Source organism: Salminus brasiliensis, chromosome 8 (genome assembly GCF_030463535.1).
Source record: "Salminus brasiliensis chromosome 8, fSalBra1.hap2, whole genome shotgun sequence".
NCBI classification, from domain to species: domain Eukaryota; kingdom Metazoa; phylum Chordata; class Actinopteri; order Characiformes; family Bryconidae; genus Salminus; species Salminus brasiliensis.
This window is the reverse complement of record NC_132885.1, coordinates 5,464,996-5,490,106: the sequence shown is the minus strand read 5'-3', so window position 1 is coordinate 5,490,106 and position 25,111 is coordinate 5,464,996. Positions and strand designations below refer to the sequence as shown.

Sequence of the window (25,111 nt, the reverse complement as noted above, 5' to 3'; positions counted from 1 at the left end):
GAGGAACATAAAAGACTAAAACAACAGAGAGAGAGAGAGAGAGAGAGAGAGAGAGAGAGAGAGAGAGATAGTCAAAAAGAGATATAGGAAAGAGACAGATGAAGCAATAAAAACAGAGAATGTGTCAGAGAGTGAGAGAGAGAAAGTGTGTGTGTGTGTGAGAGAGAGAAAGAAAGTGTGTGTGTGAGAGAGAGAGAGAAAGTGTGTGTGTGTGTGAGAGAGAGAAAGTATGTGTGTGTGTGAGAGAGAGAAAGTGTGTGTGTGAGAGAAAGTGTGTGTGTGAGAGAGAAATGTCTTAAGTCTACAAATCTTTTCCTCTCTTTGATCTCAAATCCATTTCATAACCAGATTAAGATGGAAATGCTCAGTAATTCAAGGCTCAGTCTTGACATTCCCATCAAAGCTATGTGCTCACATTCACTCATTGCACTCGCAATGCATTCACTTACAGCACATTCACTCACTGCATTCACAACACATTTACTCACAGCCCTTACAGCACATTCACTTACAGCACATTCACTTATAGCACATTCACTCACAGCACATTCACTCACAGCACATTCACTCACAGCACATTCACTTGCTGCATTCACAACACACTCGCTCACTGCATTCACTCACCGCATTCACAGCAAATTCACTCACTGCATTCACAGCAAATTCACTTACAGCACATTCACTAACTACATTCACAACACACTCGTTCACTGCATTTACAGCACATTCACTTACAGCACATTCACTGACTACATTCACAACACACTCGCTCACTGCATTCACAACACACTCGCTCACTGCATTCACAACACATCCGCTCACTGCATTCACAGCACACTCGCTCACTGCATTCACAGCACACTCGCTCACTGCATTCACAGCACACTCGCTCACTGCATTCACAGCACACTCGCTCACTGCATTGTAGTGTAAATAGACGGTGGGGTAAGCCGAGCCATACTGCAGCCATTGCCTTCAGGTAAGGAGGGGCCTGGTTTACAGACTGGGAGCTGAAATGTCCTGCGTGTTCTCATTATCTAGAACAGGACGTCTGAGAACGTTCCATAAAGCCTCTCCAACAGCTGCTATAACAGTCTGCATTTGTGAAAGGAGCTCAGTCAGGTCATCTGGCAACCTCTGGGTCCATTTGTGGTGTTGCCCCAGTGTGCACGTCTGGACAGATGTGGCAGCTCATCTCTGCCTTTGTGTCTGAGAGACGAACTGCTTCATTGGTCCAGACACCAGCCAGACGAGCCCTAAAACAGCCCCCTCCCCTCTGAGCGTATCTGAGGACCGCCTGCCTCAGATACACTCAGAATGCTAATTAGACCATGCCGATTAACATACGCACACATCACACACATTCATTTCTGCAACACACACTACTCTACATACATATACGGTCTCCATATCTGTCTGCGGTAACAACATACACACACATACACACTCTAACACACCCACATACACACTTATATCAGTAACGCACACTGAAATACACACATGCAGTTCATATGTTCACAATGCTCGTCCCCTAAGACAAAAAGAGTCCCTGTCAATCACATTCGGTTCATCCTCATTAGCCATGAGCAGCACATCCCCATCCTAAAGCCCTGCCTCAGCCAGTCTGATCAGATCAGCAATGTCAGGGTACGCTGGAGCAGAGCGCTCCCCCAGCGAGACTACAAAAAAACAAACCACAGAAAGGGCAGAGAACCTCCCAGAGGAGCCGAGAGGAACGCAGAGCGTACCGTACTCAGGGGTTCAGCCAGTGCTCGCTCTGAGAACTTAGAGGAATAGTTGTAATAAAAGTATCATTATCATAGATGTACGGTACAGGACACCTTTATTACACATGGACAGCACACTCCCTACTGAGCTATTCTGACCAGAGGATCAGAAATTTTATTTTAGCACACATTCAAGAAATATATCCTGTGATGTATAACATCATACAGTAATCAACACACAGGTACGCTGACTAATCACTAATATTAATATTAAAAAATTATTGAATATAAAAATAAAGTATGTAGGTAATTTTTATTAAAACAAATAAACAATTATAAAAGAATAACATTAAATTTAAAAATAACTGAAAAATAAAATATCAAATAATTAATAATTATATTACAATAAATATCAAATTAACACAAAATAAAATTAATTTTAAATATTTTATTATTAATAATAATAATACTACTACTAATAAAAAGTAATAAAAAATAAAAGTATTTTTAAGAAATAAAACAAAAAATGTTTTGTTTAAAAAAAATATATATTTTATTATTTATTATTTTAATTTTATTTTTTAAATAATTTAAACCATAAAATATTTTACAGTCTACAAAACTGACACATTTTATAAAAAATATATAATAATAAAAATAAATAAATAAATAAATAAATAAATAAATATAATAATAATAATAATAATAATAATAACAATTTATCATTTTTTACTGTAGAACAAAACCTGTTACTTTATCAGGGGCGTTGCATACAGACAAACAGACAGACACACACCATTACCTTGTTATAGCTCAGCCCTAACACCGGCTAGAAGCCCAACCCCCCCCTTCACACACACAAAAAAAGAGGAACAAAGGTATGACTCTGACGCCTGACCAGAGCCTATAATATTGGTCACCTGTGGATAAACTACATCAATAAATAACAACAGCCCTCGTCACACACATTCAGTACAGCAGCACACCCTCATTAACCATGGGCAGCACATCCCCACTCAGCCACCCGGAGACAGGAGCAACATGTCATTGTCTGCTGTGTCTCTCAGTCCTACACAGTCCTACAGTACAGCAGCCAGAACCCCCATCACACAAATCACACAACACAAAGTCCTGAAGCCTCACCAGAAGCAGCTGTAGCCAAACCAAGCTCTTACCCAGAAGCCCGCGGTGCATGTATGGCTGTTCGGAGCCGAATGCTTTCACCCTCGGCCGCGCCTGCCTGCCAAAAAACGAGCGAGGGGAAACGGCTGCTGCCGGCCTGCGTCGGAGAGAGAGTGGAGCTGTTGCCACAGCAACGCGCCGCCTAGGCCCAGGATGAATGTACACTCAGCATGCCTTGGCTGTGGATACCACCACCGACAGAGTGTGTGTGTGTGTGTGTGTGTGTGTGTGTGTGTGTGTGTGTGTGTGTGTTACTGACTCACTGTGTGTGTGTGTGTGTGTGTGTGTGTGTTACTGACTCACTGTGTGTGTGTGTGTGTGAGTGGTGGAGCTGCTGCTTCTGCCTGCATTCAGATTAGAGAGGTATTTTCATTCTCTGTTATTATCATCAGTCAGAACTATCTAGAACATTGTTCCTAGAACGGTACGGTTTCTGGTTCTGTTGGAAATACTCTTATTTACAAAAATGGACACAATTCAGGCTCGGTTCCCCTTAAAAAATAAAGGTTCTTTAAATGGTTCCTCAAGTGATGCCACAGAAGAACCACTTCTGAGTCCATAAAGAACCATGTTTGTCACAGAGATGTGCGAGTGAGTGTGAAGAACCTTTAAAACAGTAAAGAACCTTTATATTAAGTGATGGTTCTTTAGACCTCTAAAAGGTTCTTTAAATGGTTCCTCAAGTGATGCTGTAGAAGAACCATGTTTGGTTCTATTAGGAACCATTTTAACAGATGTGTGAGTGAGTGTGAAGAACCTTTACATTCAGTTTTTAGACCTCTGAAAGGTTCTTTAAATGGTTCCTCAAGTGATGCCTCAAGTGAGTCCATAAAGAACCATGTTTGTCACAGAGATGAGTAATTGTGAAGAACCTTTAAACAGTAAAGAACCTGTACATTAAATGACCTTCTTTAGATGTCTCACAAGTTCTTAAAATGGTTCTTTGAATGATAGAAGAACCACTTGTGGTTCTACAAAGAACCATGATTGTAATAGATGTGTGAGTGATGGTGAAGAACATTATTTTTTAAAGAACCTTTACATTAGGTGACACTTCTTTAGACCTTTAAAAGGTTCTCCAAATGGTTCTTTGAGAGGTGGCTGCTGTTTTGGAGATGGTGGTTCTGTGTGATGGCTGGAGCTGTGCTGAGCTTTTACGTTTACGTGAGTCTGCGGTCGCAGCATTCGCGAGCTCCGGCGGTGCGCAGGATGACATCACCGGCTAAGACAGTCTTTGGGTTCTCCTCAGAACCTCTGAACGGGTCTGAGCTCCTCGCAGGGTCATAAATCTTAAAAAGCAGAGGGGCGCTCAAGGTCACCCCCCCTCCCCCACACCACCCACAGATCATCCTAATTCAGACCAACACGCCTGCACGGCTGAGACCACTCAATAGCCCCCGACCCCACCCCCCTCTCTCATTCCTGTCTCTAGCTCTCTCTCTCTCTCTCTCTCTCTCTCATTCTTTTCTCTCTCTCTCTCTCTCATTCTTTTCTCTCTCTCTCTCTCTCATTCTTTTCTCTCTCTCTCTCTCATTCTTTTCTCTTTTTTCTCTCTCTCTCTCATTCTTTTCTCTTTTTGTATCTCTCTCTCTCTCATTCTTTTCTCTTTTTTCTCTCTCTCTCTCTCTCTCTCTCTCTCTCTCATTCTTTTCTCTTTTTGTATCTCTCTCTCTCATTCTTTTTTCTTTTTGCATCTCTCTCTCTCATTCTTTTCTCTTTTTGTATCTCTCTCTCATTCTTTTCTCTCTCTCTCTCATTCTTTTCTCTTTTTGTATCTCTCTCTCATTCTTTTCTCTCTCTCTCTCTCATTCTTTTCTCTCTCTCTCATTCTTTTCTCTCTCTCTCTTATTCTTTTCTCATTTTGTATCTCTCTCTCATTCTTTTCTCTTTTTGTATCTCTCTCTCTCATTCTTTTCTCTCTCTCTCTCATTCCTTTGTCTTTTTGTATATCTCTCTCTCTCATTCTTTTCTCTCTCTCTTATTCTTTTCTCTTTTTGTATCTCTGTCTCTCTCATTCTTTTCTCTTTTTGTATCTCGCTCTCTCATTCTTTTCTCTTTTTGCATCTCTCTCTCATTCTTTTCTCTTTTTGTATCTCTCTCTCTCTCATTCTTTTCTCTTTTGTATCTCTCTCTTTCATTCTTTTCTCTTTTTGTATCTCTCTCTCTCATTCTTTTCTCTCTCTCTCTTTCATTCTTTTCTCTTTTTGTATCTCTCTCTCTCTCATTCTTTTCTCTTTTGTATCTCTCTCTCATTCTTTTCTCTCTCTCTCTCATTCTTTTCTCTTTTTGTATCTCTCTCTCATTCTTTTCTCTTTTTGTATCTCTCTCTCATTCTTTTCTCTTTTTGTATCTCTCTCTCTCATTCTTTTCTCTTTTTGTATCTCTCTCTCTCATTCTTTTCTCTTTTTGTATCTCTCTCTCTCATTCTTTTCTCATTTTGTATCTCTCTCTCATTCTTTTCTCTTTTTGTATCTCTCTCTCTCATTCTTTTCTCTCTCTCTCTCATTCCTTTCTCTTTTTGTATATCTCTCTCTCTCATTCTTTTCTCTTTTTGTATCTCTCTCTCTCTCTTATTCTTTTCTCTTTTTGTATCTCTCTCTCTCATTCTTTTCTCTTTTTGTATCTCTCTCTCTCTCATTCTTTTCTCTTTTGTATCTCTCTCTCTCTCATTCTTTTCTCTTTTTGTATCTCTCTCTCATTCTTTTCTCTTTTTGTATCTCTCTCTCTCTCATTCTTTTCTCTTTTTGTATCTCTCTCTCTCTCTCATTCTTTTCTCTTTTTGTATCTCTCTCTCTCTCATTCTTTTCTCTTTTGTATCTCTCTCTCATTCTTTTCTCTTTTTGTATCTCTCTCTCATTCTTTTCTCTTTTGTATCTCGCTCTCTCATTCTTTTCTCTTTTTGCATCTCTCTCTCATTCTTTTCTCTTTTTGCATCTCTCTCTCTCATTCTTTTCTCTCTCTCTCTCTCTCTCATTCTTTTCTCTTTTTGTATCTCTCTCTCTCTCTCTCTCTCATTCTTTTCTCTTTTTGTATCTCTCTCTCTCTCATTCTTTTCTCTTTTGTATCTCTCTCTCTCATTCTTTTCTCTTTTTGTATCTCTCTCTCTCATTCTTTTCTCTTTTGTATCTCTCTCTCTCTCATTCTTTTCTCTTTTGTATCTCTCTCTCTCATTATTTTCTCTTTTTGTATCTCTCATTCTTTTCTCTTTTTGCATCTCTCTCTCATTCTTTTCTCTCTCTCTCTCATTCTTTTCTCTTTTTGTATCTCTCTCTCTCTCATTCTTTTCTCTTTTTGTATCTCTCTCTCATTATTTTCTCTTTTTGTATCTCTCTCTCATTCTTTTCTCTTTTTGTATCTCTCTCTCATTCTTTTCTCTTTTTGTATCTCTCTCTCTCTCATTCTTTTCTCTTTTTGTATCTCTCTCTCATTCTATTCTCTTTTTGTATCTCTCTCTCTCATTCTTTTCTCTTTTTGTATCTCTCTCTCATTCTTTTCTCTTTTTGTATCTCACTCTCTCTCATTCTTTTCTCTTTTTGCATCTCTCTCTCTCATTCTTTTCTCTCTCTCTCTCATTCTTTCTCTTTTTGTATCTCTCTCTCATTCTTTTCTCTTTTTGCATCTCTCTCTCTCATTCTTTTCTCTCTCTCTCATTCTTTTCTCTTTTTGTATCTCTCTCTCATTCTTTTCTCATTTTGTATCTCTCTCTCATTCTTTTCTCTTTTTGTGTCTCTCTCATTCTTTTCTCTCTCTCTCTCTCATTCTTTCTCTTTTTGTATATCTCTCTGTCATTCTTTTCTCTTTTTGTATCTCTCTCTCTCATTCTTTTCTCTTTTTGCATCTCTCTCTCTCATTCTTTTCTCTTTTTGCATCTCTCTCTCTCATTCTTTTCTCTTTTTGCATCTCTCTCTCATTCTTTTCTCTTTTTGTATCTCTCTCTCTCTCATTCTTTTCTCTTTTGTTTGTCTCTCTTTTAACCCCACACTCTCTTATCCCTGTCTTTATCTCTCTCTCTCTCTCTCTCTCTCTCTCTCTCTCTCTCTAATTCCTTAATTCCTTTGTCTCATTTCTATCTCTCTCTCTTTCTCTCTAATTCCTACATCTCTCTTATCCCTGTCTTTATCTCTCTCTCTTATCCCTCTTTTATCCCTGTGTCTACCTCTCTTCCTCCATATCTGTCTCTCTCTGGTCCCCACCTCTCTCTCTCTCTCTCTCTCTCTATCTCTCTCTCTCTCTCTCTCAGAGCTGGGGATGCAGTGTGCTACTGTCTCAGGCAGGGACGCACTGTCACACACTGTGCTGTGAGAGGAGCTGTGTGTCCTTCACCAAGGAGACTGTTCAGTGTGTGTCAGAGTGTCCAAATCTGATGAAATTTCAGCTCTTTAGTGAAATATTCAAATCTACTCCTGTCGTTTTCCTCAGCACCTGCTGTAGGAAGATCACGAGAGTTTAAAGCTCTTTTCTTCTAATGAATGCATTCAGCTACTTTAGGTTAAACCCATTGTTGACACAGATGTGCAAATGCACACACACAAACAGCTTGTCTAGTGCCTGTAGAGAAGTACTGCCAATAGAATAGGACTCTCTGGAGCAGATAAACATCATGAACCTATTGGCACCATGTTGCCTAATGCCAGGCGTGGGCTAGAGGGGTATATAAAGCCCCCCAGCAGCATTGAGCTGTGGAGCAGTGGAGGAGCTGTGTTCTCTGGAATGATGGATGGTGGAGCTTCATCCAGTACTATTGGATGGGATGAGTTGATGATGAGGTTGGGCTGGTGATCATCCAACGTCCTGACCTCACTAACCTTTGCTCTTGATTCACAGCAATGCTCCAAAATCTAACAGAAAGCCTTCCCTGGAACGTACACTGTTAATATCCTAGAGGAACTTTTGAAGGTTATATGGAGGTGTATCTAGGGGAACCTAAGAGAAAATCTTTTCTTGAAGGTTCCTCAAAGCGCATTAACCCAATACAAAGCCTATACAAACTTCTATCACCAAAGAATAGCTCCACCAGTTTGTACAGAAGTCCCTGTAGATTTTGAGTAATACACCTTAATGCATTAAGGGGTTAAAAGGTTCTTCCACAGTTTCAGATTTAAGAACCTCAGAAATTTCCTCAAGGATCTTATATGTTTACCAGCGTAGAGACAGTTACTCCAACAAACGTTACTCCAAAAACTCTTTCTTAATATCTTTGATTTCAGAAGAAGCAATGAAAGAGCAGGTGTCCCAATACTTTTGCCCATATATTGTATTACCTTTAGGGGAAAGTATTACGTTTTAAGTAGTACTTTTAGAGCTTTAAAAAAAGTAATCTCTCTAAAGGCTCTCTCTCTGCCTTCTGGACACACCACCAGCATAACGATGAATGGCTGATGCTGCTTGATAATCCAGATCAGATATTTATGAATAAAATAATGTAAAATGTACAAATTTGCATTAAATCAGTTTTGCAATTTTTCAGAAGGCCTTTGCCTCAAACCGCCGCATAATACACACAACGTCACTCTCGCACAAACCCCCAGAGATTTCTCCAGCTTTGTGCTCCTCTCAAAAGGTCTTTATTGACAACTCCACAGGGACCAGCAAAGCTCTACAGTGAAGGGCGGTTACACTCTCACTGCAGCAGTCGCTAGCAGCTCCCCCCAGGCCAAAAGAGAGCTCTGTGATAACTCTACACCAATGCTTTAGCTAAAGTCATTAAGGCTAAGCCATTCATTTTTAATTCACACTCTGAAAAGGTGCTTCAGATGGTACTTGGAGCGATGCCATAAACTCATTTACCTGAACAGTGTTCCCACGTGCAGTTCCCGAAGCCTTCCCATTGGCTCCTGCTATCACCTATTTGCATATCAGGTGTGTCTGTCAGTGTGTAGTCGTTCCCCTTTTTAAGGTGCATGTATTTGTACATAGTACAGTGAAATGTGTCTTCCACATTTGACACATTTGTGGTAGTGAACACACACACACACACATAGCGGTGGGCAGCCAACTGGGCGCCCGGGAGCAGAGAGGGTGAAGAGTCTTGCTCAAGGGCCCAACAGCGGCAGCTTGCCGAGCCTGGGGTATCGAACCCACAACCTTGTCATCAATATAGATATTAATTATAACTATATAATTATATTGAATGCAAATTCCCGCTAACCAGGACTTTTGTAGTTATCTTAATATGAACACCATTCAAACACAGATAGAGTATCCATCAATCAGCCATAACATTAAAACCACTTAGGTGGAGTGGAGTGAATTGCAGTGATCACCTGGTTTCCCTGGCCTCTGTCAAGGGGTTTCATCTGCATATTAGGCAGTGAGTGAACAGTCTGGAGTTCTTGAAGGTGATGTTAGTGTTAAAAGCATGTAAATTGGGCTTGAGCCAAACTGTGATGTTCTAGACGAATGGGTCAGAAGATCACCAAAACATCAGCCAGGTCTTGCAGTGGTCAGTGCCTACCAGAAGTGCTCCAAGGCACCTAAGGCTCATTGATGCTCATGGTGTCCCCACCCACCTCACAACTTCCAGGACTTAAAGAATCTGCTGCTAACGTCTTGATTCCAGATATCACAGGACACCTTCAGAGGTCTTGTGGAGTGCGGCGCTTTGACGGGTCTAAGCTGTTTTGGCACCCACACAATATTAGGCAGGTGGTTGTAATGTTATGGCAGGCTAACCAGCATAATCTTTCTCTTCCACCACCACTCTCTCTCTTATTCGTGCCTTCTATGATTCCTCTCCATGCCCACTCCACCACGTCCTCCCTCTCCTCCTGACATCACCCACCCCTCGGAGCTGACATGCATCAGCCCACAGCTCCTTGAGTCACGACACCACACTTTAAGCAGTTATTCGGACGCCCTTCTTGTTCAAATCCATGCCGTAGAACGAGATGACGTGACTGGATGTAATGCAAAACTGATTCAGAACAGCTCAGATGTTGACTAGTGCTTGTGAATCATCAGGATAGAGGACGTTTCTAGTGGCTGTAGGCACAGCGATTCATATTAATGCCACCACTGAAGACACTGATAGATATTTCTACGGCCTCGATCACGAAAACTAAAGCAAAAAAAGGAAACGTATTTACATGCTCAGACCTTTGGAGCTCCTTGGAAGCAACGATCTGCTTTTAACATCTTGAGATCTCAGTTTCAGATGCTTCACCACCTACAGCTTCAGATGAATATTGGAACCGTGTCTCTGTCTTTCTCACACCCACACAAACAGACATGTATATATACACTCACCAAGCTATTTGATGAGAACGACTATTCTAATACAGCTTAGGGCCTCCTTTTGCTCTCAAAAGAACCTCGAGTCTTCGGGGCATGGACTCCACAAGATGTTGAGACCATTCCTTTGAGAGTTTGGTCCATTTTGACCATCATGCTGTGAATCTCCTCTTCTAACACATCTATTCACATGTATTCAACATATGGTGATCAAATGTGTCAAAAGTATTGACATTCATGACTCAGGTAGAAGTGAGTGGAGATACGAGGGTTTAAAAGACTTCTATAGAAGCGGAAGTATCAACTGAAGCTTTTTACTCCAGTAAAAGTGTAAAAGTACTGGTTTCAGAACGACTTCAAGTAGAAAAGTAAAAGTAATGGAAGGAAAACAAAGGCCAAAAGCTGAGGCTTTGCCTCAGCTTTCTGTTCATAACAGAAGTGAAACCTTGGGCGATCTTCAGCTCTAGCCTAACCTCCTCAAGGTTGGACGTGTTGTTGTGCATTCTGGGATGCTTTTCTGCTCTCCACAGTTGGACAGAGTGGGTATCTGAGTTACTGTAGCCTTTCTGTCAGCTCCAACCTGTTTTCCCATTCCCTGCTGACCTCTCTAAAATCAACAAGGTGTTGCAGAATCACTCGCTGGAAGTGACAGGAGATCAGCAGTTCTAGAAATACCCAAATCAGCCTGCCTGGCACCAACAATCTGATGCTGAAGCTGATGGTCTGTATCTGCATATGTTCATGCACCATTGGCTAATTAGGTAACTGCATGGATAAGTAGGTCTACAGACGTTCCTCATAATTTGCTCTGTAAGTGTATGTTCTTATGTGCAGTGTTTTACTTTTTGAACCTGAATCTGAATCTGGCAGATGTTCTTCACACTGCGGTGAAATTTAGAAACCCTGAAAATGCAGATATGCTCCAAAATGACCTGGAATAAAATCGTTTTACATTGACTTCCATTGAAAGTTAGGAAGGTGTTTTCCTGCTCCTGCAAAGCTGGCATTTGAGATACAAGGTTTATTGCATGACAGTGATGATATACTGTATCGTGTATATGGTTTATGTGTATAGCAACCTTCCTTTTTATCTTGTGCATGAATGAACCAATAGAAATGGCTAAAAATGAGCAAAATTCTTTATATTAATGTAGATTAAACTTAAGAGCATGTATATACATTAGTGCAGAATGTGCTCTCGGTGTGTAGGAGTCAGAAGCCATCCCCTCATACTCCATCATTAGAGCAGTAAATAAGGGGTCCCCGTCCTAGCCCGGCCCCCTGATCTGTAAGTGTGTGAGTATGTGTGTATGTGTGTGTGTTGTCCTTTTCCTCAAGCTCGACTTCACACTGCCAGGAGTTGCCATGGCAGCCAGTATCCTCCAGTTCGTTCTGCCTGGCCCATTGTTCCCCATCCCTGCAATTTTTTTGCCTTTACCTTCTATTTATGCTGACACCAGAGATACGCATCCGCCACCTCATTTCCCAGCCCTAATACCCGCCAGACAGAGAGAGCAGCGGTAGTGCGCCGGAACGCTATTATCAGCCTGCTATATAGCTGCTACTCCTACATCCAGTTCTAATGGGAACTTCTTCCTATTGAAATCTTTAAAGTCGTGAGACACTCTCTGCTGCTACCCACACTCCTTCGCCCCCATTCCTTTTCTTTCCCTTCTGTTCGAGCATAAAATATGAATGTAAACCGTCGGTGGGTAAAACAGGTGCGTCCTCTCAGTGCGCTGTGATTTTGCTCAGTTAATGTGGAGCAAACAGCAGCATCGTGAGCTCAGGGTGCTTTGAGTCAGATACAAAAAAATGTTTATTTGAAAGATAAACAGCCTTTCAAAATCTCGACCTTTTTCATTTTGGCTCGACCGCCCAGGTTGAGGGCTACCTACATGCAAATGGAAGAATGGACTGAAATATTAAAAACCCAACATTACGCCCACAAAACAGGAGGCAACCTTCCATTTTTTTGGTGCTTGTGAAAGCCACTAAACGTGTTTACTAATTATTCAACTCAGTAGAGTTTAACTTTACAACAGCCAGTTTGCCATAAATGCAGGCCTATACAGGCCTATTCCCCTTAGGGATACAGTGGCAGGAAGAACTATCTAGGAAGAGCATAAGGGGGAACAATGAACAGGAACCAAGACTCAAAATGGGACCCCATGTCCCTCTGGACTGCGCCAGATTGAACTGGACTGCAGGCAGGATACACATAGGGCAACTTTACAAGAGAGATTAACCAGAGGCATTGGATCATACAGAGGAAGCCTCTAGGAGGTAAACCAGTAATGCCAGTAAAGCCTTTAAAAGATCTGGAGAATATGGATACTCACTGTGAGACACATAAGGAATGGTAGACACCCTTATGGTTAATGGATTCAGGTACTTTAAGGCCCACACATCACTGATACTGGTGTTGTAGTGCACACAACCAGCCTCTGGGAGGAGTTAACTTAAGGGGTGCATTAGACTGTGGAACAATGGAAATGCCTGCACAGCAGAACAGTGGAGTGATGAAACACCCTAAAAGTTAGACTGATGAAGCTAAACCGAACTCCTTTGGGAGGAGTTGAAGGGGTGATGCTCCACTGAATTCCTCTGGAATGATTTGGAGTGATGGAGCTTAACTAACTGAAGCTAAACAAGTTTGAGTGGTGAGATATTTTTGGGATGAGTTGGAGTGATGAAGTTCAATTGAACACTTCTGGAAGATGTCAGGCTGACGAAGCGTCATTGAACTCCTTTGGGATGAACTGGAGGGAAGAAAACAGCGAAATGCTGAAAACATTTGGAATGAGTTTAAAGTGGTGAGGCTCGAGTAAATACCTCTGGGATGAGTTTGAGTGATCAAGCTCATTTGAAACCTTTGGGATGAGCTGGAGTGATGTAATTCAACTGATCCCTTTTTGGGCGGGTTGGTCAACTGATCACTTTTTGGGTGGGTTGGAGTGGTGAGATTTGAACACCTTTAGAATGAGCTGGAGTGATAACAGTCAATTGAACACTTCTGGGATGAGTTGAGGTGGTAATGATCCATTAAACACCTGGGATCCGTGGTAAAGCTCAATCTGGCACTTGATGAGCTGGAGTAATGAGTATCTACAACTCCTTTGGGATGAGTTGAAGTGATGAAGCTCAGTTGCACACATTTGAGAAAATTTGACTGATAAAGTTCCACCGAACTATTTTGGGATAAGTTGGAGTAAAGAAGCTCATCTGAACTCCTCTGAAATGTGATAAAGTGATGAAGCTCAATTGAACTCCTTAGGGATGAGTTGTAATGATGAAGCTTCATTCGACTCCTTTGGGATAAGCTGGAACGACAAAGCTCTACTGAACTCCTTTGGGATGAGCTGGAGATATGATGCTCCATTGAATTTCTTTGGAATGAGCTGGAGTGATAACGATCAATTAAAATTTTCTGGGATGAGTTGTTAATTGAGTATTAATGATCAATTAAACACCTGGCTTTACCTCAGTGGTAAAGCTCAATTGCTGGAAGAGCTGGAGTAATGAATGTCTACAACTCCTTTGGGATGAGCTGGAATGACAAAGCTCTACTGAACTCCTTTGGGATGAGTTGGAGATATGATGCTCTATTGAATTTCTTTGGAATTATCTGGAGTGAGGTAATTCAACTGATCACTTTTTGGGATGAGCTGAAGTGTTAATTAATTAAACACATGGGATGAGTTGGAGTGGTAAAGCTCAATTGGACACTTTTGGGATGAGCTGGACTAATGAAGATTCACAACTCCTTTGGGATGAGCTGGAATAAAGAAGCTTTTCTGAACTCCTCTGGAATGTGATGGAGTGATGAAGCCCAGTTGAACACTTTTGGGATGAGTTAGAGAAGTGAAGCTCACTTAAACATTTGGCTCAAAGTTCCACTGAACTCCTTCGGGATAAGTTGGAGTAAAGAAGCTCATCTGAACTCCTCTGAAATGTGATAAAGTGATGAAGCTCAATTGAACACTTTTGGGATGAGTTGGGATGACAAAGTTCCACTGAACTCCTTTGGGATGAGTTGTAATGATGAAGCTTCATTCGACTCCTTTGGGATAAGCTGGAACGACAAAGCTCTACTGAACTCCTTTGGGACGAGTTGGAGATATGATGCTCCATTGAATTTCTTTGGAATGAGCTGGAGTGATAACGATCAATTGAAAACTTCTGGGATGCGTTGTTAATCGAGTGTTAATGATCAATTAAACACCTGGGATCAGTGATAACGTAAACAATGTAAGGCTGATGAAGTTCCACTGAACTGCTTTGGGATGAACTGGAGTGATGAAGCTTTGACTCCTTTGACTCCTTTGAGATGATTAATTGAAAACGTTTAGGATGATTTGGCGTGTTGAAGCTCCACATTCGAGATCTGACTTCTAATTTATGTCTGTTTTTAAAATACAACCTCAGGCTTTGCTATTTGCTCAAAAGATCAGCTGCAATTCCCGTGTTCCCATTCGTTTGTGTTGCACAATCCTCACTCATATGCAAACATAAGAGCCAGAAATGTATGTTGCATTTGTCCATGCATATGGTCTATAAGCTGCACTCATGCACCAGTTCAGTGTATAACATGCAGACAGAATGCAGCCAATGTGAACCTAAACTGGCACGAAATGCTTATTTTACTGAGCTCCTGATATCAGACAGCTTTGTGGGTAAGAAGATCAGTATGACGCAGGAGTACAACTTCCAGAAACAGGCTGGGAGTTCATGCAGGACTCAACAGTCATTACGCTCATTAAATATAGAGGACCCAGAGGGAGGGTTAGTGACTGTGCTTCAGGTTCCTACCTGCAGTAACAGCATGGCCCGTGGGCAGGTCCCCATTAAAGCCATTCTCTTTGGCGTATGAAGCAGCAGACCCAGCGTGGGCACCACCAGGCTGGCATGCCCTGTAGGAGAATCCATTTTCTCCATGACCAACCGGGCTGGCTGACCCCTGGGCTCCAGGTGATGCCCACTGGGGGGCGCTGTCCTCAGGCTGCCGACCGTCTGCCATCAGAACCGGAGGAGGGAGGAGGTCACTCCTTACTGCTGAGGAACAGACAGAGAAACAGTCATGGGTTATTCCAGATCATGCCTGATGCGTCGTCTAGACCGGTGGTTTCCAAACCTGGTACCTGGAGGACCACCTGCTCTGCACATTTTAGTGATTTCCTGGTCGAACACGCCACCTTTAACTCAGGAAAGGTTTGTTAAGGAGCTGATTAGCTGGATCAGGTGTGCTGGGAGCAGGGTAAACACTAAAATGTGCAGTGCAGGGAATGGTTAATGGTCTAGAGGAACCTTTAATGAACCTTTGTCGTCTAAAACAAATTTCTTGAAGGTTCCTCAAAGCACCTTAATGATTCACCCGAACTCCATAGTCCTGAACTGTGGGAAACTCACAGGACGCTCATACGGACACAGGGACAACAAAGAAACTCCCAAGACGCAAGAGGCCAACATGCTAACCCCCAAGCCACCATGGGTAGATGGCGCTCTCTCCCCGCATCATTCGTAAAGCGTTGGATGTTAGATGGTACAGGGCTCTGTTAGCTGGTGTGGTGAAGCTGAGGGCCCAGCGTTTTCCTCAGAGCGAGTTGGCTGCTTGGCGATGCCACACTGGCCGCAGTTCAAAAAGAGGCGGTGGCTGACTTTGCACATATCGGAGGAGTCCTTACCCCCCTGGCGTCAAGAGCATTGCTAGTGCTATTGGGAGTCATGAAGGGGTGGGTTAATTGGCAGTACCAAATTGGGGGAAAATTTTGAAAAATAAATAAATAAATAAAGCCCCACCTTTTTTTTAATAAGACAAAATTGGCCACTGCTGTTTGCCTAATTGTATAGTATATAATCAAATGCATATACGAAGGCCAGGAGTGCCCGCTGCCTTTTGTCACGCATAATGGTTCATAAAAATTTTGGAGGTCCAACAGCAGTCATGGTTGGTCTAACCAGTTTTCTTACATATGAAACTCACAATATGGCCATAAAAGTATGTTGTTATGCAGAACTACAGGCTTTTTACATTTATGGCCAAAGCATGGATACTAGTTAATCAGGTAAGTTATCTTGGCAGAAACCAGAGTTTTAAATGGTGTCAAATTTGGAGAAAATGGAGAAAATCTACCATCTACTAAACATCCGTGTGCTCACTTGGGGAATTTCCAGGATCTGTGCATAGAACATATGCTGTGGTAAACTATGCAGCGCCACTTAGTGGTCAAATTATGAAATACATTTTTGAAATATGAATCCTAATAACATCTTTTAAAGAGACTTAAAGGCAGCTGAATTAGGAAAAGTGAAAATCGCTCAACCAAGTTTAACAGGTAACAGGTTGGGGTCCGATTTTCAAATGCAGCTCAGGCAAAAGCAATCAGTCACAGAGTGGCGGACAGGCAGGAGGTGAATCAGTTTGCACTGCGCTAATAGGAGCAGATGAGGAACAGTGATAAACGTGTCAGATACTATCTGAGCTAGCGGGGAGATTAAGCGGTGTGAGCAGGGCGGCCGTGCAGAGAGGGAACCAGAGTGTGTAGGTGTGTATGGTGAGAAGCTCTAAACACCTACAGTCTCCAGACTCAGGGGGATATTTGGGTTGAGACTCCTTAGGACCACCACAGAGCAGGTGTTATTGAGGTGGTGGGTCATTCTCAGCACTGCAGTGACACTGACTGACCTATCAACACCCAGAGGCAGTAATGCCTATCCAGAGGTAGTTGAACAGCTTGGTGATATCTAGGTTTGACCAGCATTGATAGTTTACCTGGACTACCAGTATGACCAGCATGACCAATGTAGTTAACCAGCATGACCAAGCTTGTTGACCGGCTTGGTGATATCCAGGCTGGACCAGCATTGATAGTTTACCTGGACTACCAGTATGACCAGCATGACCAATGTAGATAACCAGCATGACGAAGCTTGTTGACCGGCTTGGTGATATCCAGGCTTGACCAGCATTGATAGTTTACCTGGACTACCAGTATGACCAGCATGACCAATGTAGTTAACCAGCATGACCAAGCTTGTTGGCCAGCTTGATGATATCCAGCTGGTCTGCCATCATGACCAAGGGCGTTGACCAAACTAGTCAACCATATTTACCAATGTAGTCAACCACTATGACCATTATGATGACCAGTTTGGTCAAGCTGACCAGGCTGATTAGACCAGCTAGTCCAGGTCAACCTTGACCATCAAAGACCAGGTTGCGCCGTCTGAAACCAGCCACCAGCAGACGTTGGGATGCTGCTGTTATAGGGAACAATATCACTAAACTTGAAAATCAGCATCACAGTACTGGTACTGATGATACACTATATGGACAAAAGTATTGGGACAGGCAAATCTTAATCAATAAATTTAGGTGTTATGGGTGTATAAAATCAAGCCCCTAGTCCTGCAGTCTGCCTTTCTTACACACATCAGTGAAAGAACGGGAGGTTCTGAAGAGCTCACTGAACTCCAGCGTGGTTCTGTATGTAATAGGAGACACCGCTGCACCAACAACAACAAGTCAGCTGGTGAAATTTAGACCTTCTCTCCTAGATCTTCCTCCATCAGCTGTGAGTGGTGTTATTATTGAACAGTGGAAGAGTTTAGGAGGAACAGCTCACAGAGAGCAGGTCAGACCATGTAAAGTTACAGAGCGGGGTAAGGGCCGAGTGCTGAGCTCCTCAGAGCATAGTGCTGCTGCTGTTAGAGCTTAGAGGAAAGGGGGACCAGCTCCATATTAATAATCCCTATGGGCTTAGATGGAAGCTCCTGTAGGTGTAGTGTGTAGGAGTCCCAATACTTTTGCCCATATAGTGCATATCACTCACAACTACAGTGTGAAGCCACCAAGCCCTCGAGAGATCTTGCGGAAGGCATGCTAATGAACACACGCGAGGAGCTCTGCTGCTTTTGGACCAAATTAGCGCTCGGCTCGAGTCCTGATATTAAAGTGCGGGGCGTGTTTCTGCTCTACGCCACTTTCCTTTGCTTTTTCCCCTTTTCCACGTCCCATTAGTCCAGTCCAGCGTGATCATTACCGCAGGCCGAGTGTCACTAATAGCTCTGCACTATCCCTCCTACTTGCCCTCAGCCCGACGGCTATTCAGCCAGAGAAGTTGCGAGCTCTTACTTTCGATAAATAAGCGCCATTAAAGAGAGGCGAGGGGCGAGCGGAGGAGGATCTGCACCTGCAATTAATAAACACAGCTTTCAGATTCCTGCTTTTGTGCTCCTCTGCACAAGCGCTGCCGGCGCTGAGAGACACGGGCAGCTATAAATCTTAGGAGATCTGTAAAGTCTGTTAGGGCATGTTTTCCACCTGGATATTCAGCAGCTCTCCCTCCCTTTCACACTCTCTCTTTGTCTCTTCTCTAGTTTAATGGGCTTTTATTGGAGTGTCTGCTTTACATGCAATATTACCAAGGCAATAAGAAGCTTTACGAGGAGCAGCGTAAAGAGGAAAACAATAACATATGAAAACCATAAATCTGCATATCCCACAAACCCTCTGAAATGGAGACGGGGGTTACTTCCCCCTCATATAGGAATTTCCTTTGGAGCATTTTCAAGTGGCTATATGCCAAATGTTTGTGGACACCCCTTCTAATGAATGCATTTTGCTGACAAAGATGTGCAAATGCACGCACACAGCTTGTCCAGTCCCTGTAGAGAAGTACTGCCAATAGAAAAGGACTCTCTGCAGCAGATCAACATGAGCCTAGTGCGCCAAGCGTGGGCTAGTAGAGAGGTGTAAAGCCCCTTAGGATTGAGCTGTGGAGCAGTGGAAGAACTGTGTTCTCTGGAATGATGGATGGTGAACCACTAGTCAGAACAGTCAACCACTATGACCAGTGTGATGACCAGTTTGGTCAAGCTGGCCATGTTGGTAGACCAGCCAGTTCATTAAACTCTGGTCAGGGGTTAAGCTGGACAGGTTTAACCAGCTGGCTCACCAGTAGGTGGGGTGTTTTTGGGTCAAGCACCCGGAACATCAAAGACCAGCCTAGACCATCTGAAACCAGCTACTACAAACACACTGAATGAGGTTTTGGCAATAGTTTTTGCAACCTACATTTTGGGCAAAAGTTTGTGGACACAGCTTGATTATTCAAACACACTGGATGAGGTTTTGGCAAAGTTTTTGAACCCCACATTTTGGCCAAAAGTTTGTGGACACAGCTTTATTATACAAACAAACTGGATGAGGTTTTGGGCAAAAGTTTTTGCACCCTACATTTTAGGCAAAAGTTTGTGGACACAGCTTGATTATACAAACACACTGGATGAGGTTTTGGGCAAACATTTTTGCACCCTAAATTTTGGTCAAAAGTTTGTGGACACAGCTTGATTATACAAACACACTGGATGAGGTTTTGGCAATAGTTTTTGAGCCCTACATTTTGGCCAAATGTTTGTGGACACAGCTTGATTATACAAACACACTAGATCAGCTTTTGGGCAAACATTTTTGCATCCTACATTTTGGCCAAAAGTTTGTGGACACAGCTTTATTATACAAACACACTGGATGAGGTTTTGGCAATAGTTTTTGCAACCTACATTTTGGCCAAAAGTTTGTGGACACAGCTTGATTATTCAAACACACTGGATGAGGTTTTGGCAATAGTTTTTGCAACCTACATTTTGGCCAAATGTTTGTGGACACAGCTTTATTATACAAACACACTGGATGAGGTTTTGGGCAAACATTTTTGCACCCTAAATTTTGGGCAAATGTTTGTGGACACGGCTTGATTTTACAAACACACTGGATGAGGTTTTGGCAATAGTTTTTGCAACCTACATTTTGGCCAAATGTTTGTGGACACAGCTTGATTATACAAACACACTAGATCAACTTTTGGGCAAACATTTCTGCATCCTACATTTTTGCCAAAAGTTTGTGGACACAGCTTTATTATACAAACAAACTGGATGAGGTTTTGGGCAAAAGTTTTTGCACCCTACATTTTAGGCCAAAACTTTGTGGACACAGCTTGATTATACAAACACACTGGATGAGGTTTTGGGCAAACATTTTTGCACCCTAAATTTTGGGCAAATGTTTGTGGACACGGCTTGATTTTACAAACACACTGGATGAGGTTTTGGCAATAGTTTTTGCAACCTACATTTTGGCCAAATGTTTGTGGACACAGCTTGATTATACAAACACACTAGATCAACTTTTGGGCAAACATTTCTGCATCCTACATTTTGGCCAAAAGTTTGTGGACACAGCTTTATTATACAAACACACTGGATCAGCTTTTGGGCAAAAGGTTTTGCACCCTACATTTTGGGCAACAGTTTGTGGACACAAGCACCTGAACATCAAAGACCAGCCTAGACCATCTGCAACCAGCAGAAGTTGGGAGGCTGCTGTTATAGGGAACAAATGATATCACGGATGTAATGCTCATTATCTATAATAGGCAAAACTGGTCTTAACTTTGAATGGAATTCAGTGACCAATAAGAGTTTTGTCCAAGCAATTTAGAGCATTTCTATTGGTCCCTAACAGAAATTATGATGCTTGTTTTTCATTGGACAGCAGTGGTACACATCAGCACTGATTGAACAAAACCTTGCATTTCTATTGTTTCTAAGTTTTTAAAATGTTTACATAATTTGAAACACCAGCTGCTCCTTACTTCTCAAAGTGAGGACACCAACAGAAGTGACCTACATCTCCAGTACAAAATCTTTACATTGACTTCCATTGAAAGTTAAGATCCTTTTTTCGATCCTACATTCCCGAAATCAAGAGCGTACCCATGCCGAGGAACCCAAATGCACAGAGAATCAAACCAATAAAGAAATGTCTTTCTCAGAATCCGTCCCCCTCTCTGTCTACCCCTCTCTGTCTCTCTGTTTGTTGCTGTTGCTCACTTTTAAGTGGAGTTTCGTAAGCCTGCGTGCCGCCCGGGACGCCTCTGATATCTTAATTGCTCTCTGTGTTGCTGAGCGGAGCTGGTGTCGGACACGTCGCCGAGGAGTAAACGACACGGTAAAGCCAGCAGATCTGCTTTGATCAGTCGACACTTCTACACAACTCTCCATCTCTCTCTGTCTGTCTGTCTCTCTGTCTGTCTGCCTGTCTGTCTGTCTGTCTGCCTCCTTCACACCTTCCTTCCTCCTCTCTGTGTCTCTCTCAGCCCGGTTCTACAAGCTTTCCTGTCAGAACTGCTTTACAGTACAGAGATCCACAGCGTTTCATCTTTCAGTCAAGGTTACACACATCAGTTTATTACCCTCAGACTGGAGACTGCTCGCTTCCTGAATTACTTACATGCAGCTCTGCATTACTGTATACAGTACTGTGAAAAAGTTTTGGTCCCCTGGGAAAATCTGAGTGAAGAGCTTCTTATCAGGGCAGTAAGTGTTTATCTCCTCAGTAAAACACTGATATTAGAACTAACACTAATAAAGTCGTGGTTCTCCATCACTGTGTTCTCGTACCGTAGTTTCTGAGATATCTATGTTCGATCAGGGCTTTATTGATTGGATGGATTTTTGTGGTTTTTGTTCCTCATAGGAATGCACTGAAATGTGTCCATAAACTTTTCACCAAATATTCAAACTCCTCCACTGGTCACATTCAAGCTACAAACACCCCACATGCTGGCCAAAAGTTTGTGGACACCGCTCTATTAGCCAAACATACTGAATGAAATTTTAGGCAAAAGTTGTGGCACCCAACATTTTTGGCAAAAGTTTGTGGACACAGCTCTATTGGCTAAAAATATTGTATAAGCTTTTGGGTAAAAGCATTGGCCAAAGGTTTGTGGACACAGCTCTATTAGCCAAACATACTGAATGAAATTTTGGCCAAAAGTACTGGCCAAATGATTGTGGACACAGCTCTATTAGCCAAACATATTGGATGAGATTTTGGGCAAAAGTTGTGGCACCCCACATTTTGGGCAAAAGTTTGTGGACACAGCTCTATTAGCCAAGCATATTGGATGAGCTTTTGGGCTAAAGTGGTGGCACCCCACATTTTGGGCAAAAGTTTGTGGACACAGCTCTATTAGCCAAACATACTGAATGAGCTTTTGGGCAAACAGTACTGGCCAAAGGTTTGTGGACACAGCTCTATTAGCCAAACATATTGGATGAGCTTTTGGGCAAAAGTTGTGGCACCCCACATTTTGGGCAAAGGTTTGTGGACACAGCTCTATTAGCCAAACATACTGAATGAGCTTTTGGGCAAAGGTTTTGGAACCCCACATTTTGGGCAAAGGTTTGTGGAAACAGTTCTATTATACAAATATTGGATGAGATTTTGGGCATAAGCTTTTGCACTCCACATTTTTGGCAAAGATTTGTAGGAACGGCTCTATCATACAAACACATTCCCCAACCCATCCTGAAAAAATATTGGATGGAGCAACATCATCATTCCAGAGATCACAGTTCCACTGCTCCACCCAAAAGCTCCAGAGAGTCCTATTCTATTGACAGTACTTCTCTACAAGGACTAGACAAGCTGTGTGTGGGAGAGCATTTAAACATCTGTGTCAGCAATGGGTGCATCTTAAAGTAGCTGAAGGGTGTCCACAAACATTTGAACATATTCCTGTGTTTTCTTCTTCACATCGAGAGTTTCGGGCTCTAACAAAATAAAAGTCTATGAATGTTGGGACTTATTACATCATCTTCCAAACAAATCAATTAAAAGCAGCATCATCAGTGAGGCGTCATATTGACAGAAAGGCCATCCAATCACAGTCCAGCAGAAAGAGGCTAAATGAGAGAAAATGCTAAACTCTGCAGAGCTCCAGTTGTCCTCTCTAGGACAGGGAGTCTGACGGTATTGGTTTGAGGTTGAACTTCATCCAAATGCTGTACAAAGCTCCTACCCAAGCTCCTCCTGCATCTCGTTAGAGGAACATCAGCAGAGAGAGGAAGGACATGCACGGCACTGTGGGTAATAAATCAACTAATTTAATGGGGGCACCTTCTTCAGAAAGCAGAGGCACTCCTGATATTAGACAAGCTATAAAACAATGTCTTCCCTGTCTCTCTCTCTCTGTCTCTCTCTCTCTCAAGGGGCAGAATCGCTGTTTGGACTTTAAAGAAGATGCTCTCCAAGACCAGGATGACCTTGAGAGAAACCTCAAATGATAAGCAGAATCTCTCTAAAAGCATTATTGGAGATCTGATGACCAAGAGGTCTGATGACCACTGAAGTGCTGAACATCAGCTGAACAGCATTGACCTGAATGACCTTCAGCAGTGTGCTGTGTGAGGCTGGCACGTGTGGCACACTGGGAACAGTGCCAGTCTCAGGTGCCAGACTGCCGACCCCCCTGTCCTTAAAGAGCCAGACACTGAGATACTGAACAGACACGAGCATCACTGCCACCATGGGGGTCAGATAGGTAAAAAGTGAGAGTGAACTGAGGGACAGCCCTGTTTAATAAAGTGCACACCTTTATGGTGCAACAGGTAAGCTGATAGGCTCTTTTTGTTGAAGGGTGGGAGTTTTTCATTAGTAACAAGCAAGCTGATAGGCTCTTTTTGTTTAAAAGGCGGGACTTCATCTGTAAAGAGACGTAACATTGAGCGTTATGAGAAATCCCATTCATATTTCTCCTGTTTACACTCAGCCTGAGTCCGTATGCATCAATAAGGGTTCCACATACTGAAGTCAGGACCTGCTCATCACTAATTAGAAACTAATTAAGTAAATAAATAAGTATTTAATGAGTCTATTTGCATCTTGGTTTCAGTCTCTATTATCTGTATGGGTTCAGTTTATCAGTGTTTGGTCGTTATAAAGGGTTAAACTAACTGTATCTGCCCAGCTTGCCTGTTGTGCACGGGTCATTTCCAGTGCTGTAGGTTCTACATATCACTAATTACAGAATAATCTACATAACAGGGTGGTAACAAAGTGTTTATTGTGCTCATATCATATCCTAATAATGGTAATAAAGCATAAATCTGAATATAAAATGTCTAATTCAGCCCTCATTGAATAAAGAACAAGACCTGAATCGACCCCTGTTTGTGTTCCCTAAAATAAACAGTGCCAGCAAGAGAAAAAATAGACAAGCACAGAATTCCACCCTGAAAGAGCAAAGACAACAACACACGCACATACTAAACCCAGACTGACACTGGGGAGACGCATCCTGCAAGTCAGGGTTCGTAGAGGGGAGGTTGGCATGGCAACCTCGCCCTGAAAACTCACAATGTCAGGAACTCGACACACCATGACATCAGCGTCTGTCCTGCGAGCACTTCTTCCTCAGCAGTCTGCTTTCCAGAGCAGCAGCAAAATTAATCAGCACAAACTGCTCAAACGGTGAGTCAGAGGGGCCTGTCCTCTCCGACAGTGAGCCAGAGGGGCCTGTACTGCTCCGACAGTGAGCCAGAGGGGCCTGTACTGCTCCGACAGTGAGCCAGAGGGGCCTGTACTTCTCCGACAGTGAGCTGCTCAAACGGTGAGTCAGAGGGGCCTGTACTTCTCTGACAGTGAGCCAGAGGGGCCTGTCCTCTCTGACAGTGAGCCAGAGGGGCCTGTACTGCTCCGACAGTGAGCCAGAGGGGCCTGTACTGCTCCGACAGTGAGCCAGAGGGGCCTGTACTGCTCCGACAGTGAGCCAGAGGGGCCTGTACTGCTCCGACAGTGAGCCAGAGGGGCCTGTACTTCTCCGACAGTGAGACAGAGGGGACTGTACTGCTCCGACAGTGAGCCAGAGAGCCTGTACTGCTCTAACAGGGAGCCAGAGGGCCTGTACTGCTCCGACAGTGAGACAGAGGGCCTGTACTGCTCCGACAGTGAGCCAGAGAGGCCTGTACTGCTCTAACAGGGAGCCAGAGGGCCTGTACTGCTCCGACAGTGAGACAGAGGGGCCTGTACTTCTCCGACAGTGAGACAGAGGGCCTGTACTGCTCCGACAGTGAGCCAGAGAGGCCTGTACTGCTCTAACAGGGAGCCAGAGGGGCCTGTACTG

General features: G+C 42.9%; 1 protein-coding gene across 13 annotated transcripts in view; it reads right to left on the bottom strand.

Annotated features, from left to right (window-relative positions):
* Positions 1 to 25,111, bottom strand: part of map2 (microtubule-associated protein 2) — a 182,557-nt gene that overhangs the window by 61,556 nt on the left and 95,890 nt on the right. For 10 of the 13 annotated variants that reach the window (XM_072685422.1, XM_072685427.1, XM_072685426.1 and 7 more), the window contains exon 4: positions 14,952 to 15,194. In XM_072685422.1, the coding sequence (XP_072541523.1) occupies positions 14,952 to 15,159 (208 nt within the window). In that variant the 5' untranslated portion in view covers positions 15,160 to 15,194. Of the gene's footprint in view, positions 1 to 2,902; positions 3,052 to 14,951; positions 15,195 to 25,111 lie in introns of those variants that run through there. The other 3 variants (XM_072685425.1, XM_072685436.1, XM_072685433.1) reach the window with 3 other exon arrangements.